Consider the following 17,909-nt stretch of genomic DNA (forward strand, 5'->3'; position numbering starts at 1 on the left):
GTTACACGGAGATGACACCAGTACAGGCGGTGTGTGTGTGTGTGTGTGGGGGGGGGGTTGTTACACGGAGATGACACCAGTACAGGCGGACTGTGTGTGTGTGTGTGTGGGGGGGGATTGTTACACGGAGATGACACAGTACAGGCGGACTGTGTGTGTGTGTGTGTGTGGGGGGGGGGATTGTTACACGGAGATGACACAGTACAGGCGGACTGTGTGTGTGTGGGGGGGGGGGGTTGTTACACGGAGATGACACCAGTACAGGCGGACTGTGTGTGTGTGTGTGGGGGGGGGGTTGTTACACGGAGATGACACCAGTACAGGCGGACTGTGTGTGTGTGTGTGTGTGTGGGGGGGGGGGATTGTTACACGGAGATGACACAGTACAGGCGGACTGTGTGTGTGTGTGTGTGGGGGGGGGGATTGTTACACGGAGATGACACCAGTACAGGCGGACTGTGTGTGTGTGTGTGGGGGGGGGTTGTTACACGGAGATGACACCAGTACAGGCGGACTGTGTGTGTGTGTGTGTGTGTGTGTGGGGGGGGGGGGATTGTTACACGGAGATGACACAGTACAGGCGGACTGTGTGTGTGTGTGTGTGGGGGGGGGGGGTTGTTACACGGAGATGACACCAGAATCCTTGATAAATGTCTCTCCCCTGTGTGTGTGTGTGTGTGTGGGGGGGGGGGGGTGTTACACGGAGATGACACAGTACAGGCGGACTGTGTGTGTGTGTGTGTGGGGGGGGGGGTTGTTACACGGAGATGACACAGTACAGGCGGACTGTGTGTGTGTGTGTGTGTGTGGGGGGGGGAGTTGTTACACGGAGATGACACAGTACAGGCGGACTGTGTGTGTGTGTGTGTGTGTGTGTGTGTGTGTGTGTGTGTGGGGGGGGGGGTTGTTACACGGAGATGACACAGTACAGGCGGACTGTGTGTGTGTGTGTGTGTGTGTGTGTGGGGGGGGGGGGTTGTTACACGGAGATGACACAGTACAGGCGGACTGTGTGTGTGTGTGTGTGTGTGTGTGTGTGTGTGGGGGGGGGGGGTTGTTACACGGAGATGACACCAGTACAGGCGGACTGTGTGTGTGTGGGGGGGGGGGGGGGGGGTTGTTACACGGAGATGACACCAGAATCCTCTATAAATGTCTCTCCCCCGTGTCGGGGAAATATTATTATTCATTCACTAAATTTGTATCTTTCTCCTTCAGTGAAAGCAAGTTAAACACGTTGGTGCAGAAACTTCACGAATATTTAGCTCACTCCTCGGAGGAGTCGGAGGACACCACTTCTCCCAGCAGACAATCCACCGCCAAGAGTGCGCCAAAGTCTAAATCCTCCCACAGATCCCTCCCCATGGAGACCAGCATGGAAGAGGTACCTGTGTACCTACCGTCTAATGACCTGCCTGTGTGTCCTGTGTACCTACCGTCTAATGACTTGCCTGTGTGTCCTGTGTACCTACCGTCTAATGACTTGCCTGTATGTCCTGTGTACCTACCGTCTAATGACTTGCCTGTGTACCTACCGTCTAATGACTTGCCTGTGTACCTACCGTCTAATGACTTGCCTGTGTACCTACCGTCTAATGACTTGCCTGTGTGTCCTGTGTACCTACCGTCTAATGACTTGCCTGTGTGTCCTGTGTACCTACCGTCTAATGACCTGCCTGTGTGTCCTGTGTACCTACCGTCTATTGACCTACTTGTATGTCCTGTGTACCTACCGTCTATTGACCTACCTGTATGTCCTGTGTACCTACCGTCTAATGACTTGCCTGTGTGTCCTGTGTACCTACCGTCTAATGACCTGCCTGTGTGTCCTGTGTACCTACCGTCTAATGACTTGCCTGTATGTCCTGTGTACCTACCGTCTAATGACCTGCCTGTGTGTCCTGTGTACCTACCGTCTAATGACTTGCCTGTATGTCCTGTGTACCTACCGTCTAATGACTTGCCTGTGTGTCCTGTGTACCTACCGTCTAATGACCTGCCTGTGTGTCCTGTGTACCTACCGTCTATTGACCTACTTGTATGTCCTGTGTACCTACCGTCTATTGACCTACCTGTGTGTCCTGTGTACCTACCATCTAATGACCTACCTGTGTGTCCTGTGTACCTACCTTCTAATGACCTACCTGTATGTCCCAATCTCATGACGCAATGTTCTTCTCTCCTCCAGGGAGGGTCCGCGGAGAAGGCCAGGCTCCTGGGAGCTTCTCGCTCAAAAAGGTAATCTACCAATTTTATATTTTTCATCTTTGATGGTTCCGGAACTCCATCACTTCATAGATGATTGATTTATTAATCCCCCACCCCAGAAAACCGTCCTGATCCTCATTCCTCCAACCTGCCCACACACAGTCTTCTGTGATAATCCTGACATCCGGAGATGACCCCGTCTTCTGAATATTACACTTCTCATTTATGTGTGACTATAAAAGAATAAAACGTTTTCACCCCGCCTCTCTGCTACCCTAGGGACCCCCATCATGACGGGTTGTAGCGCTCGCTGCCATGACGGGTTGTATCTCTCCTCCTGTAGCGCTCTCTTCCATGATGAGTTGTATCTCTCCTCCTGTAGCGCTCTCTTCCATGATGAGTTGTATCTCTCCTCCTGTAGCGCTCTCTGCCATGACGGGTTATATCTCTCCTCCTGTAGCGCTCTCTATCATGATGGGTTGTACCACTCCTCCTGTAGCGCTCTCTGCCATGACGGGTTGTACCTCTCCTCCTGTAGCGCTCTCTGCCATGACGGGTTGTATCTCTCCTCCTGTAGCGCTCTCTGCCATGACGGGTTGTATCTCTCCTCCTGTAGCGCTCTCTATCATGATGGGTTGTACCACTCCTCCTGTAGCGCTCTCTGCCATGACGGGTTGTACCTCTCCTCCTGTAGCGCTCTCTGCCATGACGGGTTGTATCTCTCCTCCTGTAGCGCTCGCTGCCATGACGGGTTGTATCTCTCCTCCTGTAGCGCTCTCTTCCATGATGAGTTGTATCTCTCCTCCTGTAGCGCTCTCTTCCATGATGAGTTGTATCTCTCCTCCTGTAGCGCTCTCTGCCATGACGGGTTATATCTCTCCTCCTGTAGCGCTCTCTTCCATGATGGGTTGTATCTCTCCTGTAGCGCTCTCTGCCATGATGGGTTGTATCTCTCCTCCTGTAGCGCTCTCTGCCATGACGGGTTATATCTCTCCTCCTGTAGCGCTCTCTTCCATGATGGGTTGTATCTCTCCTCCTGTAGCGCTCTCTTCCATGATGAGTTGTATCTCTCCTCCTGTAGCGCTCTCTTCCATGATGAGTTGTATCTCTCCTCCTGTAGCGCTCTCTGCCATGACGGGTTATATCTCTCCTCCTGTAGCGCTCTCTGCCATGACGGGTTGTATCTCTCCTCCTGTAGCGCTCTCTGCCATGACGGGTTGTATCTCTCCTCCTGTAGCGCTCTCTGCCATGACGGGTTGTATCTCTCCTCCTGTAGCGCTCTCTGCCATGACGGGTTGTACCACTCCTCCTGTAGCGCTCTCTGCCATGACGGGTTGTATCTCTCCTCCTGTAGCGCTCTCTGCCATGACGGGTTGTATCTCTCCTCCTGTAGTGATCTCTGCCATGACGGGTTGTATCTCTCCTCCTGTAGCGCTCTCTGCCATGACGGGTTGTATCTCTCCTCCTGTAGCGCTCTCTATCATGATGGGTTGTACCACTCCTCCTGTAGCGCTCTCTGCCATGACGGGTTGTATCTCTCCTCCTGTAGCGCTCTCTGCCATGACGGGTTGTATCTCTCCTCCTGTAGCGCTCTCTATCATGATGGGTTGTACCACTCCTCCTGTAGCGCTCTCTGCCATGACGGGTTGTACCTCTCCTCCTGTAGCGCTCTCTGCCATGACGGGTTGTATCTCTCCTCCTGTAGCGCTCTCTTCCATGATGGGTTGTATCTCTCCTGTAGCGCTCTCTGCCATGATGGGTTGTATCTCTCCTCCTGTAGCGCTCTCTGCCATGACGGGTTGTACCACTCCTCCTGTAGCGCTCTCTGCCATGACGGGTTGTATCTCTCCTCCTGTAGCGCTCTCTGCCATGACGGGTTGTATCTCTCCTCCTGTAGTGATCTCTGCCATGACGGGTTGTATCTCTCCTCCTGTAGCGCTCTCTGCCATGACGGGTTGTATCTCTCCTCCTGTAGCGCTCTCTATCATGATGGGTTGTACCACTCCTCCTGTAGCGCTCTCTGCCATGACGGGTTGTATCTCTCCTCCTGTAGCGCTCTCTATCATGATGGGTTGTACCACTCCTCCTGTAGCGCTCTCTGCCATGACGGGTTGTACCTCTCCTCCTGTAGCGCTCTCTGCCATGACGGGTTGTACCTCTCCTCCTGTAGCGCTCTCTGCCATGACGGGTTGTATCTCTCCTGTAGCGCTCTCTTCCATGACGGGTTGTATCTCTCCTCCTGTAGCGCTCTCTTCCATGATGAGTTGTACCTCTCCTCCTGTAGCGCTCTCTGCCATGACGGGTTGTATCTCTCCTCCTGTAGCGCTCTCTGCCATGACGGGTTGTATCTCTCCTCCTGTAGCGCTCTCTGCCATGACGGGTTGTATCTCTCCTCCTGTAGCGCTCTCTGCCATGACGGGTTGTATCTCTCCTCCTGTAGCGCTCTCTGCCATGACGGGTTGTATCTCTCCTCCTGTAGCGCTCTCTGCCATGACGGGTTGTATCTCTCCTCCTGTAGCGCTCTCTGCCATGACGGGTTGTATCTCTCCTGTAGCGCTCTCTGCCATGACGGGTTGTATCTCTCCTCCTGTAGCGCTCTCTGCCATGACGGGTTGTATCTCTCCTCCTGTAGTTGTCTCTGCCATGACGGGTTGTATCTCTCCTCCTGTAGCGCTCTCTGCCATGACGGGTTGTATCACTCTTCCTGTAGCGCTCTCTGCCATGACGGGTTGTATCTCTCCTCCTGTAGCGCTCTCTGCCATGACGGGTTGTATCTCTCCTGTAGCGCTCTCTGCCATGACGGGTTGTATCTCTCCTCCTGTAGCGCTCTCTGCCATGACGGGTTATATGTCTCCTCCTGTAGCGCTCTCTGCCATGACGGGTTATATCTCTCCTCCTGTAGCGATCTCTTCCATGACGGGTTGTACCTCTCCTCCTGTAGCGCTCTCTGCCATGACGGGTTGTATCTCTCCTCCTGTAGCGCTCTCTGCCATGACGGGTTGTACCTCTCCTCCTGTAGCGCTCTCTGCCATGACGGGTTGTGTATCTCCTCCTGTAGTTGTCTCTGCCATGACGGGTTATATTTCTCCTCCTGTAGCGCTCTCTGCCATGACGGGTTGTACCGCTGTTCCTGTAGTGATCTCTATCATGATGGGTTCTGAACGATGGGGGTCATTCTGAAGCCGCACACCTCTCCTTTATGTGAATGTTGTGGATATAGTTGATGTCATTGGTTGGTTTCTGTTTGTAGGAAGCCCTCCTTTGTGACGAAGTATGTGGAGTCTGACGAGGATCCCAAAGAAGAGATTGTCGCAGCGGACAAAAACTCTGATCCTGAGGTGGATATGGAAAGCTTGCCTCTAGGTACGTGTTCTCTTCATTTTACCTTTTATAGTTGTTTGTCCCCAGTAGTGAGATTTCCCTCACTTCCTGTGCCCATGACAGGAAAATGAAATTATAGGATGTCTCTTGAGACTGAGACCAGGGAAGGATTAGATCATCATATTTCTGTGTCTCCCTGGCCCGGCGATGCCCGCAGCCTGCCGCGTCTCCCTGGCCCGGCGATGCCCGCTGCGTCTCCCTGGCCCGGCGATGCCCGCAGCCTGCTGCGTCTCCCTGGCCCGGCGATGCCCGCAGCCTGCTGCGTCTTCCTGGCCCGGCGATGCCCGCAGCCTGCCGCGTCTTCCTGGCCCGGCGATGCCCACTTCCTGGCCCGGTGACCCTTAGTGGTGGTTGTACCACCAATTGCAGCCTTTTGATCCCGGTGCCATTTTATAATGGGATTGACAGAGAACTGCTTCCCTGGTGTCACCACCCACTTCATACAGAGTTTTAGCTAGGCTGGGCTTTCTACTAAGGGGGTCCCTGATTTCGGTTTTGTGAAAGTGATGATGGTACAGGAAATCCTTCATTCTTTCTATTACTTTCAGGTACTGTGGTGGTTCAGCCAGAGCCGGTCCTAAATGAGGACAAAGATGACTTCAAAGGACCAGAATTTAGAAGTCGGTGTAAAGTTAATAAACCTGACCTTTCATTGTCCAAGAAACGTCCAGGTAAGTCGGCACAACAGATACCCCAATGTGTGTCCTCTACTGAGGTGGCGGCTTTCCCAATGTGTGTCCTCTACCGAGGAGGTAGTTTTCCCAATGTGTGTCCTCTACCGAGGAGGTAGTTTTCCCAATGTGTGTCCTCTACCGAGGAGGTAGTTTTCCCAATGTGTGTCCTCTACTGAGGAGGTGGTTTTCCCAATGTGTGTTTTTTTTTAGATAATACAGTCCTAGTAAATGTCCTTACTCTCGTCGGGTCCTCAGGACTGAATCTCTCTTGTGATTTTTGCAGAGGACGGTCTCCAAGGAATCGTTAGCTGCACATCATGCGGCCAGCAAGTCAATCACTTTCACAAGGACTCGGTTTATAGACACCCGGCTCTCCAGGTCCTCATTTGTAAGGTACTGTCCTTTAGTCCTCTGTTATCTGCCTTCCTTTTATTTGTCTCTTGGCAGTCATTTAAGTGTTTAAGGCACAAGGTTTGCAGCAGCCCCATCTAACACTCACCTGAGCCCCCTCTCAATCCATCAATGTCCAGGAGAGCCTTGCCTCTTTTAGGGACTCGCACGCCTGATTGGCTTTCGGCAGCAGCGGGAGCCATTGGCTCCTACTGTCAATCACAGCCAGTGAGGCAATCAGGAGGCGGGGCCGAGCTGCAGCTCCATGTCTGAATGGGGACACACAACATCGACTCGGCTCCAGTACCCCCATAGCGGCTCAGCTCCGGTACCCCCATAGCAAGCTACTCAGAAGGTGGGAGGGGGCAGGAGTGCTGACAGGGGACCTGAGAAGAGGAGGATTCAAACTGTAGAAGTAGAACGTGTTATTTTTTTTCTTTTCCTTTAAAAAAAGAAAAATATGAAAATGTAATAACTTTTACTCTTCATAAGTTTCCAGCGATCGGCGTTAACCCGATCTGGACCTAACACTTCCCAACACTTTCCTTCAGGTGTGGAAATTCCACATGTGATCTTCAAGGCTGGTCATTGCTTTCCCCTGCCAGAGGGACCTTCTGACCTCCGGAGGGGTGCTCACCCGATAGAAGGGTACAGGGTAGATTTGGTCTCATTTTATTTTAAAGACGAGCTGCCTTTTGCCCCACAGGGAAGCGCGCCCTTTGCCCCATAGGGGGGGGGGGGCGCGCCCTTGGCCCCTTGCCCCATAGGGGGGGCGCGCCCTTGGCCCCTTGCCCCATAGGGGGGGCGCGCCCTTGGCCCTTTGCCCCATAGGGGGGGCGCGCCCTTGGCCCTTTGCCCCATAGGGGGGGCGCGCCCTTGGCCCTTTGCCCCTTGATCTGTAATTGAACGGAAGGACAGATACGTTTTTATCTGTCTCTTTCAGCGCTGAGCAATGTCGTTGGTTTATTTTTGACAGCTGTAAGCGGGGAACTCCTCTGCACTTTTTAGATGAATCATGGAAATGCTGGATTAAGATCGCGAGGGGTGTCAAATCGAGATCACACTCTTTTAAAGATTATTCGTGCAGCTCTACTTGGGGTACTTCAAAGTCGTTCTAAAGCCTACATTTTTTTTTTTTTTTTTTTATATGTATTCCTTGCATTAAGGTAAAGGATGTTTTAGGCATTGACTTTGGCCCCTCCCTCTCATTATACTTACCTGAGCCCCTCATTTGATCCAGAGCCGTGCACGTCTGCAGCTCTTCTCTCCCCTTACTTCCGGGTCTCGCTGGCTTTGCTGGGACACCCGGGAGCCATTGGCTTCCAGTGCTGTCAATCAAGCCAGTGACAAGGGGGTGGGGTCAATGGACGCTGCACTGGGGCTCACAGGCAGCAGTTTCCTTTTTGGGGGCACTGGACTGAGGAGGAGCCAGGAGCACTGGTGGGGGGACCTGAGAAGAGGAGGTTTGGGGCCGCTGTGCAATTCTATTATCACAGGTAAGTATAGACCAAAAAAATCTTCCTTTGCAATCCCTTTAAGGCCACAGGTCCCTCCCCTCTCTTCTGATCCGCCTCTAAACTGCAGCATAAGGGGGAGTGCGGGGATATATATGGGGGTGTCAATCTCCTGAATTACCATCATGTGTCCCCCCAAAGCCGTGCCGCTCATCCTAGAGGAGAGCCAACTAAATTCTTCCAATACTTTCCATAAAAGTCTTCATCATTGTGTCCCCACATGAGAGCTCCGCCTTCCATCTAACATTCTCCTCCTCTCAATCTTTCTCTTCAGACTTGCTTCAAATATTACATGAGTGACGACATCAACCGCGACGCCGATGGGATGGATGAGCAGTGCAGGTGGGTAGCAGTGCCGAGTCTTTATCTGCTTGTACAATGTATAGAAATGTCCTCCAAGTAGAAGAATTATTTCAGGTTTGGTAGACTCGCACTTTATTCAGGACTGAGGTAAAGCTGATCGTCCGGGACATTCAGAGTATTCCCGAAGGGAAATGACCAAGAAACTAAGACAACAAGACCCAACAACAGCGATTAATGCCACATAAACCTGTAACCCCTCCCCTGCCCCCCTTCAATACCGGCACTGTCACCCCTTCTATAATACCGGCACTGTCGCCCCCTTCTATAATACCGGCACTGTCGCCCCCTTTCCTCCCCCCTTCAGTACTGGCACTGTCACCCCCTTTCCTCCCCCCTTCAGTACCGGCACTGTCACCCCTTTCCTGCCCCTTCAGTACCGGCACTGTCACCCCTTTCCTCCCCCCTTCAGTACCGGCACTGTCGCCCCCTTTCCTCCCCCCTTCAGTACTGGCACTGTCGCCCCCTTTCCTCCCCCCTTCAGTACCGGCACTGTCACCCCTTTCCTGCCCCTTCAATACCGGCACTGTCACCCCTTTATAACACCAGCACTGTGACCCCCTTTCCTCCCCCCTTCAGTACCGGCACTGTCGCCCCCTTTCCTCCCCCCTTCAGTACTGGCACTGTCACCCCCTTTCCTCCCCCCTTCAGTACCGGCACTGTCACCCCTTTCCTGCCCCTTCAGTACCGGCACTGTCGCCCCCTTTCCTCCCCCCTTCAGTACTGGCACTGTCACCCCCTTTCCTCCCCCCTTCAGTACCGGCACTGTCACCCCTTTCCTGCCCCTTCAATACCGGCACTGTCACCCCTTTATAACACCGGCACTGTCGCCCCCTTTCCTCCCCCCTTCAGTACCGGCACTGTCACCCCTTTCCTGCCCCTTCAGTACCGGCACTGTCGCCCCCTTTCCTCCCCCCTTCAGTACCGGCACTGTCACCCCTTTCCTGCCCCTTCAATACCGGCACTGTCACCCCTTTATAACACCGGCACTGTCGCCCCCTTTCCTCCCCCCTTCAGTACCGGCACTGTCGCCCCCTTTCCTCCCCCCTTCAGTACCGGCACTGTTGCCCCCTTTCCTGCCCCCCTTCAGTACCGGCACTGTCGCCCCCTTTCCTGCCCCCCTTCAGTACCGGCACTGTGACCCCCTTTCTTTATCGTTACATCACGGGACACAGAGCGGCATTCATTACTATATGGGTTATATGGAGTACCTTCAGGTGATGGACACTGGCAATCTCAAACAGGAAATGCCCCTCCCTATATAACCCCCTCCCATAGGAGGAGTACCTCAGTTTTTACGCCAGTGTCTTAGGTGTTGGTCATGGTTTAGCTTGCCTCCGCATCCTTGGGATTAGGTGAGCTACCGGTTCTGTCCAAAGGCCTCAGCGCTAAAGTGGTCAGTAACCGGACCCCAAACCCTTGGGGTATAGCCCATAATGCTTTTCTTTTTAGAGAGCTGGACCCTGGGCCCAGAACTTAGAAACCTTTGGGTGCCTAATGTTTCTGTTGCCAGAGTGCTATATGGGCCCAGGACAGTGGATCCTTCATAGGAACCCAGGGCCTGAAGGTCTAGACATCCCCACCGAGATGGGGGAAGATTGGGCCTCTTGCTTGGCAAAGTCCTGCGGCATGGAGCAGGTAAGTGAGGGGAAAACTTGCGGAACTTGGCTCTTAGCAGGTTTTTTCTGGGGGGTCACAGGGGACATGCCTAAAGTTATGCGCTGCATCTGGCAAACTAGTCACATATCTTAATGATAGGATGGCTCTATGTGTATTTTTTCCCCATGAGAAGTGACCTCCCTTGTAGTGTTGGAAAAGCATTGAGTGGGGCCTGTGTAATATAAAGTGTATGTGTGTGTCAGAGAGCTATGCTTACCTGCAAACCTCTAGGCAATGCTCCATCAGTCTTCCTCCTCAGAGCCTGCAAAGCAGGCAAAACGCTGACCTCCTCGTGGTTCCAGCTGGAGCAGAGAGGCTCCCTTCCCCCCAACCCCCCCCCCCCCCCTATCGGCGGGCGCGCGCGTTCACGTGTTATAGGCGCAATTCGCGCCGTTTAGCTGAGGGGGGAAGGGCGGGTCAGTGGTTTAAGGAAGGGGCGGCCCTTCCTTTTTGTTCCAAACAGCATTCGATACATTGGAACTGGGGAGGAAAGACCAGAGCGGCAGCACGGGGCGCCGAGGACACACAGTGGCCAAAAAGAATATTGCAGTCTTCAGAAGACTGTTTTCAAGCCTAGAAATAGGCTGTTTCTTTCCATCTCATAGTTTTTCTTGCAATACTACTCAGGGGGACAGAATGATTTTTCTTTCCTGGATTTTAAAAAAAAAAAAGGTCATCTAGGGGAGAGGAAGCATTTTTTATCCCCCAAACAGGTGTTTGGGCAATTAACTATTTATAGTTCCAAGTACCAATAAGCTAGCAGGTGTACCTCGGTATTGTACCATGGCATCCGGGTCAGAGGGTACAAGAGGTGGGGATTCCCCCAGAGAGTCTGAGGTCTCGGACAAAGCTATGCCGCTGCTTTCCCCACAGGGAGCCTTGGGGCCATCGGGATCTGGGGCTGGAGCTGACGCGGGTCAGTCCAACCCTAAGATGGTCACGGACGAGGTATTACTCACCTCTTTAAAAGAGATGCAGAAAAGCATGGGTAAAATGATAGCCGCAGCTATGCGGGGCAGTAAACGGATTAGATCTCCGTCGCCCGAGCGCGGACCCTCAGAAGAGGAGGTCCTTTCCTCAGGGGAATTGGACGATCTCTTGGACAAGGACCAAGTAGGTTCAGGGATCGAAGATCCGGATACAGAGGAGTCTGGAGCAGTCTCCCAAGGGGAGGGCTGGTGGATTCAAGCCTTAACGGACTTGGTCCATAATGCATTCAACTTGCCAGTACCAGATCTCCAGGTATCGACGGTTTCAGCTTTGGGCTCACTGAGGGCGCCTCAAAGCAATGCAGTGTTTCCGATCCACCCTCTATTAGAGGGAGTTTTGTTCCAAGATTGGAACAAGCCAGATAAAATCTTCTTACCACCTAAAAGATTCTCTGCCCTATATCCTATGGAAGATAAATTTTCCAAGAAATGGGCTACTCCTGCAGTGGACGCAGCCATCTCATGTGTTAACAGATCGTTAACATGCCCTGTAGAAAACATACAGGTATTCAAGGATCCAGTTGATAAACGCTTGGAAGCACTACTTAAGAACTCCTTCACTACTGCAGGGGCAGTAGTACAGCCAGCTGTGGCTGCGATTGGGGTTGCTCAAGCATTATCGGATCAATTAAGCAGATGCTTAAACTTATTCCTGCCCAGCAGGCAGAAGAATTTTCGGATGTCCCTAGGGCCATATGTTTTACAGTAGACGCAATTAAGGATTCTATCCAGCAAGCGTCACGTTTATCGTTATCCCTTATCCATATGAGAAGACTCTTATGGTTAAAGAGCTGGGAGGCCGAGCCCCCATGCAAGAAGCTCCTGGTAGGGTTCCCCTTCTATGGAGGACGACTCTTCGGAGAAGACCTAGATAAATACATTCAGACCATTTCAAACGGCAAAAGTACTCTCTTGCCAACTAAGAAGTTTCAGGGGCCTGCGTTTTAAACGACAGTACTCCCCTGGGCAGGGGCCCTCTAATGCCAAACAGTATCGACGGCCTCCTGCGAAAGCAAACTTCGGCTTCAACAGCAAGTCTCAAGGACAGGCTGCTAGAGGCAAAAGGCAGTGGTTTCGCAAACCAGCAAAACCAGCCCCCAAGCCCTTATGAAGGGGCGCCCCCACCCACGAAGGTGGGGGGAAGGCTGCGACTCTCTTCAGAGGTTTGGGAAGCCAGCATTCCCGACAAGTGGGTACGGTCTTCCGTGGCCACGGGCTACAAATTAGATTTCCTAAAGTTTCCTCCTCCTCATTTCCAGGAGTCGAGGATTCCAAACGATCCGGAGAAAGGAGCCGCATTAATGTCGGCATTAAATCATCTACTTTCCCAGGAAGTAATAGTAGAGGTACCAGTCCTAGAACAAGGGCTGGGTTTCTACTCCAACCTATTCATCATCCCGAAGTCCAATGGAGATGTCAGGCCAATTTTGGACCTAAAGATGGTAAATGCATACCTAAAGGTCCGCTCATTTCGGATGGAATCCGTGCGATCAGCAGCTGCCACACTCCAAAAGGACGACTTCATGGCGTCCATAGACATAAAGGATGCCTACCTTCATGTTCCAATTTATCAGCCACATCAAAAATACCTACGCTTCATGGTGGCTTCGCGTCACTTCCAATTCGTGGCGCTTCCCTTCGGGTTGGCTACGGCCCCCCGGGTGTTCACGAAGGTCCTAGCTCCAATCCTAGCCAAACTAAGGATCCAAGGGGTCACGATCCTAGCATACCTGGACGACCTCCTAGTCATAGACCACTCGTCTCCCGGCTTGGAGCTAGCAGTGGCCCTCACGGTCCAATACCTCGAGAGGTTCGGCTGGGTCCTAAATCGAGAAAAGTCAGCTTTCCTGCCCACAAGGCAGTTGGAATATCTCGGCATGAGATTAGACACAGAACAACAAAGAGTGTTTCTACCTCTGATGAAGGTCAAAGCCATCAAGGAATTAATCCTACTGGTTCTAAGCAAAAAGGAACCGACTATTCGCCTATGTATGAGGTTACTAGGCAAGATGGTGGCCACGTTCGAGGCGGTACCATACGCCCAGAGTCACACTCGCATCCTGCAGGCAGCCATCCTGTCAGCATGGAGCAGAAGGCCACAGGCCTTGGATATCCCGTTGCCGCTCTCATCAAGAGTTCGACAAAGTCTGTGTTGGTGGTTAGACCCTCAGAACCTACTGAAGGGGAGATCTTTCAGCCCAGTGGCTTGGAAGATAGTGACCACAGACGCCAGCCTGACAGGCTGGGGAGCAATTTTGGATGGTTGCACTCGTCAAGGGACTTGGGCAAAGCTAGAGGAGCAGGGGTTCCCGGTGAAGATTCAATCAGACAATGCCACGGCCGTGGCATACATAAATCACCAAGGGGGAACCAGGAGTCAAGCCGCTCAGAGAGGTGAGCTTGATTCTCCTATGGGCAGAGGCTCATGTGCCCTGCATATCGGCAATATTCATTCCCGGAGTGGGCAACTTTCAGGCGGACTTCTTAAGCCGCCAGACTCTATGGCCGGGGGAATGGTCTCTGCATCCACAAATCTTTCAAGCACTCTGCCAAGGATGGGGAGTGCCGGACGTGGATGTCATGGCATCGAGACTCAACAAGAAACTAGACAGGTTCATGTCCCGCTCAAGGGATCCGATGGCCCGCGGAACCGATGCGCTGGTTTGCCCTTGGCATCAGTTCAAACTTCTTTATGCGTTTCCCCCGCTTCAGTTACTACCCCGCCTGCTGCGCAGGATCAGGGTGGAGCACATACCAGTCATCCTGGTAGCTCCAGCATGGCCCAGAAGGGCATGGTACTCACTAATCTTAAGGATGGTAGTGGGAGACCCTTGGACTCTTCCTCTACGGCCAGACCTGCTATCGCAAGGTCCGATCCTCCACCCTTCCTTACGGCATCTAAATTTGACGGCCTGGAAGCTGAATCCCTGATTCTCAGGGGTAGAGGTCTGTCTCAGAAAGTAATCTCTACCCTAATCAGAGCCAGGAAACCGGTCTCTAGGGTAATTTATTACAGGGTCTGGAAGGCCTATGTAGGCTGGTGTGAGTCCAAGCTATGGCTTTCTCGCAAATTTACCATCGATAGAGTATTAAGTTTTCTCCAGCTAGGAGTGGATAAGGGATTGGCATTAAGCACAATCAAAGGACAGATTTCAGCTTTGTCAGTGTGGTTTCAGCGGCCGCTGGCCACCCACTCGCTGGTTAAGACCTTCATGCAAGGGGTCTTGCGTATTAATCCTCCAGTTAAATCCCCGCTTTGTCCGTGGGATTTAAATCTTGTTCTGTCAAGTTTACAGAAACAACCGTTTGAGCCGTTGGCTGAAATTCCTTTGGTTTTACTGACAAGGAAGTTAGTATTTTTGGTCGCCATAGTTTCTGCAAGAAGAGTATCGGAACTGGCGGCCTTATCCTGTAAGGAACCATATCTTGTTTTTCATAAGGACAGGGTCGTTCTCCGCCCTCATCCTTCCTTCCTACCGAAGGTCATATCCAGTTTTCATTTGAACCAGGATTTGGTATTACCATCCTTCTTCCCTAAACCTACTTCCAGAAAGGAAGGGTTGCTGCATACCTTGGATATTGTCAGGGCCATGAAGGCCTATCTTAAAGCTACAAAGAAGATCCGGAAGACAGATGTGCTGTTCATTCTACCGGATGGGCCCAAGAAGGGGCAGGCAGCTGCAAAGTCCACCATTTCTAGGTGGATTAAGCAATTAATCACTCAGGCCTACGGCTTGAAAGGGTTGCCTCCTCCGTTATCATTAAAGGCTCATTCTACTAGAGCCATGGGCGCCTCCTGGGCAGCACACCACCAGATCTCTATGGCTCAAGTTTGCAAGGCGGCAACCTGGTCTTCTGTCCACACGTTTACAAAATTCTACCAGTTGGACGTAAGAAGGAATTCTGATACAGCCTTTGGGCAGGCAGTGCTGCAGGCTGCAGTTTGAGACCCTCGGATTCCGGGGGCTCCTCTTTTTTGAGTTAAATTTAAGATTATTTTTCTCAACTAAGTTGGATTTATTATGATTTGAGTATTCTCTAAATTAAATCCTTTTGTCTTGGAGATGTTCTCCCTCCCCTCATTGTGAGCATTGCTTTGGGACATCCCATATAGTAATGAATGCCGCTCTGTGTCCCGTGATGTAACGAAAAAGAAAAAGAGATTTTTAATACAGCTTACCTGTAAAATCTTTTTCTTGGAGTACATCACGGGACACAGAGCTCCCACCCCTCTTATGGGGACCATTTTGGGAGGCATACTGCTTGCTACAAAACTGAGGTACTCCTCCTATGGGGGGTAGGGAGGGGGTTATATAGGGAGGGGCATTTCCTGTTTGAGATTGCCAGTGTCCATCACCTGAAGGTACTCCATATAACCCATATAGTAATGAATGCCGCTCTGTGTCCCGTGATGTACTCCAAGAAAAAGATTTTACAGGTAAGCTGTATTAAAAATCTATTTTTCCTGCCCCCTTCAGTACCGGCACTGTCGCCCCCCTTTCCTGCCCCCCTTCAGTACCGGCACTGTGACCCCCTTTCCTGCCCCCTTCAGTACCGGCACTGTAGCCCCCTTTCCTCCCCGCTTCAGTACCGGCACTGTCGCCCCCTTTCCTCCCCCCTTCAGTACCGGCACTGTCACCCCCCCTTTCCTGCCCCCTTCAGTACCGGCACTGTGACCCCCTTTCCTGCCCCCTTCAGTACCGGCACTGTCGCCCCCCTTTCCTGCCCCCTTCAGTACCGGCACTGTGGCCCCCTTTCCTGCCCCCTTCAGTACCGGCACTGTCGCCCCCTTTCCTCCCCCCTTCAGTACCGGCACTGTCGCCCCCTTTCCTCCCCCCTTCAGTACCGGCACTGTCGCCCCCCTTTCCTCCCCCCTTCAGTACCGGCACTGTCACCCCTTTCCTCCCCCCTTCAGTACCGGCACTGTGACCCCCTTTCCTCCCCCCTTCAGTACCGGCACTGTGGCCCCCTTTCCTCCCCCCTTCAGTACCGGCACTGTCGCCCCCTTTCCTCCCCCCTTCAGTACCGGCACTGTCGTCCCCTTTCCTGCCCCCTTCAGTACCGGCACTGTCGCCCCCTTTCCTGCCCCCTTCAGTACCGGCACTGTCGCCCCCTTTCCTGCCCCCCTTCAGTACCGGCACTGTCGCCCCCTTTCCTGCCCCCTTCAGTACCGGCACTGTCGCCCCCTTTCCTGCCCCCCTTCAGTACCGGCACTGTGACCCCCTTTCCTCCCCCCTTCAGTACTGGCACTGTCGCCCCCTTTCCTCCCCCCTTCAGTACCGGCACTGTGGCCCCCTTTCCTGCCCCCTTCAGTACCGGCACTGTGGCCCCCTTTCCTCCCCCCTTCAGTACCGGCACTGTGGCCCCCTTTCCTCCCCCCTTCAGTACTGGCACTTTGACCCCCTTTCCTACCCAGCCTAGGCCAATGTTTGGCTTTTGGCGCTGTCACACTTTTAATGACCATTGCGCAGTCATGTAACATTTTACAGAAATGAAATTTTTAGCATTTTTGGAGACAAATGGAGCTTTTTTATTTTGGTGATATTTAATCACCACACTGCTGGATTATTTTTTTTGTTTAAAAAATAAATAAAATAGAGTCTTTTTTGGTTTGTTATAAAAAGTTGTAAATAAAGTTATTTTTCTTCTGCACTGATGATCACTGCCCAGATTATGTGTACAGTCTCCCCTGTGAGGAAATGCCGCTGATGGCTCTCCTGTCCTCGCGTCCTCCGTGTGAGGAGAGCCGATGACCGCCATTTCTTTTTACATGTGATTAGCTGTGATTGGACACAGCTGATCACATGGTTAAAGGGCCACTTCATTGGCTCTTTCCTGAGATCAGTGATTCGTTGTGTTTCGGGGACAAAGCGCACCACGGTTTGCTGCTCACTGAGAGTGGGACTACGTTATGTGATGTCCTCCCTGCGCTCGTCATTTCACAATACGGCAGGCAGGAGGTGGTTAACCACTTCCCATCCGGGCCGATTCTGGCACTTCGCTCCTACATGTTAAAATCATTTTTTTTCTAGAAAATTACTCAGAACCCCCAAACTTTGTCTTTCACATTATACAAAAAAAAAAAAAATGTTACACCCGAGTAACTAGATACCCAACATGTTGCGCTTTAAAATTGCGCAAGCTCGTGGAATGGCGCCAAACTTTGGTACTTAATCTCCATAGGCGACACTTAATTAAAGTTACAGGGGAGGTCTATGTGGGTGTTGGCTTCTGTGCGCTGGGATGGGGGTGCTTAAATTTTTTTTTTTTTTTTTCACTTTCAGCAAACAACTTTTTTTTTTTTTTTTTCTATCACAAGGAATGTAAACCTCTCTTGTGATAGGAATAGTGTGTGACAGGTCCTCTTTTATGTAGAGATCTGGGGTCTAGAAGACCCCAGATATCTCCTACAGGCTGGAAAGGCCAAGAGCCCAAAAAATGACTGTCTCTGCCTTTTCCAGCCACGTCCCCAGCATTGTTTACTTTCTGCCGGCCCGGACGTGGCGTCATAACATCCTGCCCAAACAGATGAGGGTCATAGAGATGACTGGGGACCATCTGGTCCCTAGAAATCTCTATGCTCAACCTCCGGCGGCGACCAGCTCGTTCTCCAGGCTCCCTGATCACACTGGCGAGATGGTAGAAGCACCGGGGTTGGGGACGACATCACCCTTCTGCCGCTAAGAACAATGAAGTGGCTGAACCGCCTCCTATGATTGTTCTTACGGTGCGGG

The 17,909-nt window shown here is 52.2% G+C and overlaps 1 protein-coding gene across 1 annotated transcript in view; it reads left to right on the forward strand.

Annotated features, from left to right (window-relative positions):
- ATRX (ATRX chromatin remodeler) overlaps positions 1–17,909 on the forward strand; it is a 104,482-nt gene that overhangs the window by 14,621 nt on the left and 71,952 nt on the right. The window contains exons 2-7 of the mRNA XM_040334400.1: positions 1,219–1,384; positions 2,189–2,238; positions 5,459–5,571; positions 6,138–6,260; positions 6,547–6,656; positions 8,442–8,509. Of these exons, the coding sequence (XP_040190334.1) occupies positions 1,219–1,384; positions 2,189–2,238; positions 5,459–5,571; positions 6,138–6,260; positions 6,547–6,656; positions 8,442–8,509 (630 nt within the window). The remainder of the gene's footprint in view (positions 1–1,218; positions 1,385–2,188; positions 2,239–5,458; positions 5,572–6,137; positions 6,261–6,546; positions 6,657–8,441; positions 8,510–17,909) is intronic.

The sequence above is a fragment of the Rana temporaria genome (assembly GCF_905171775.1).
Source record: "Rana temporaria chromosome 9 unlocalized genomic scaffold, aRanTem1.1 chr9a, whole genome shotgun sequence".
In the NCBI taxonomy this organism is placed as follows: Eukaryota; Metazoa; Chordata; class Amphibia; order Anura; family Ranidae; genus Rana; species Rana temporaria.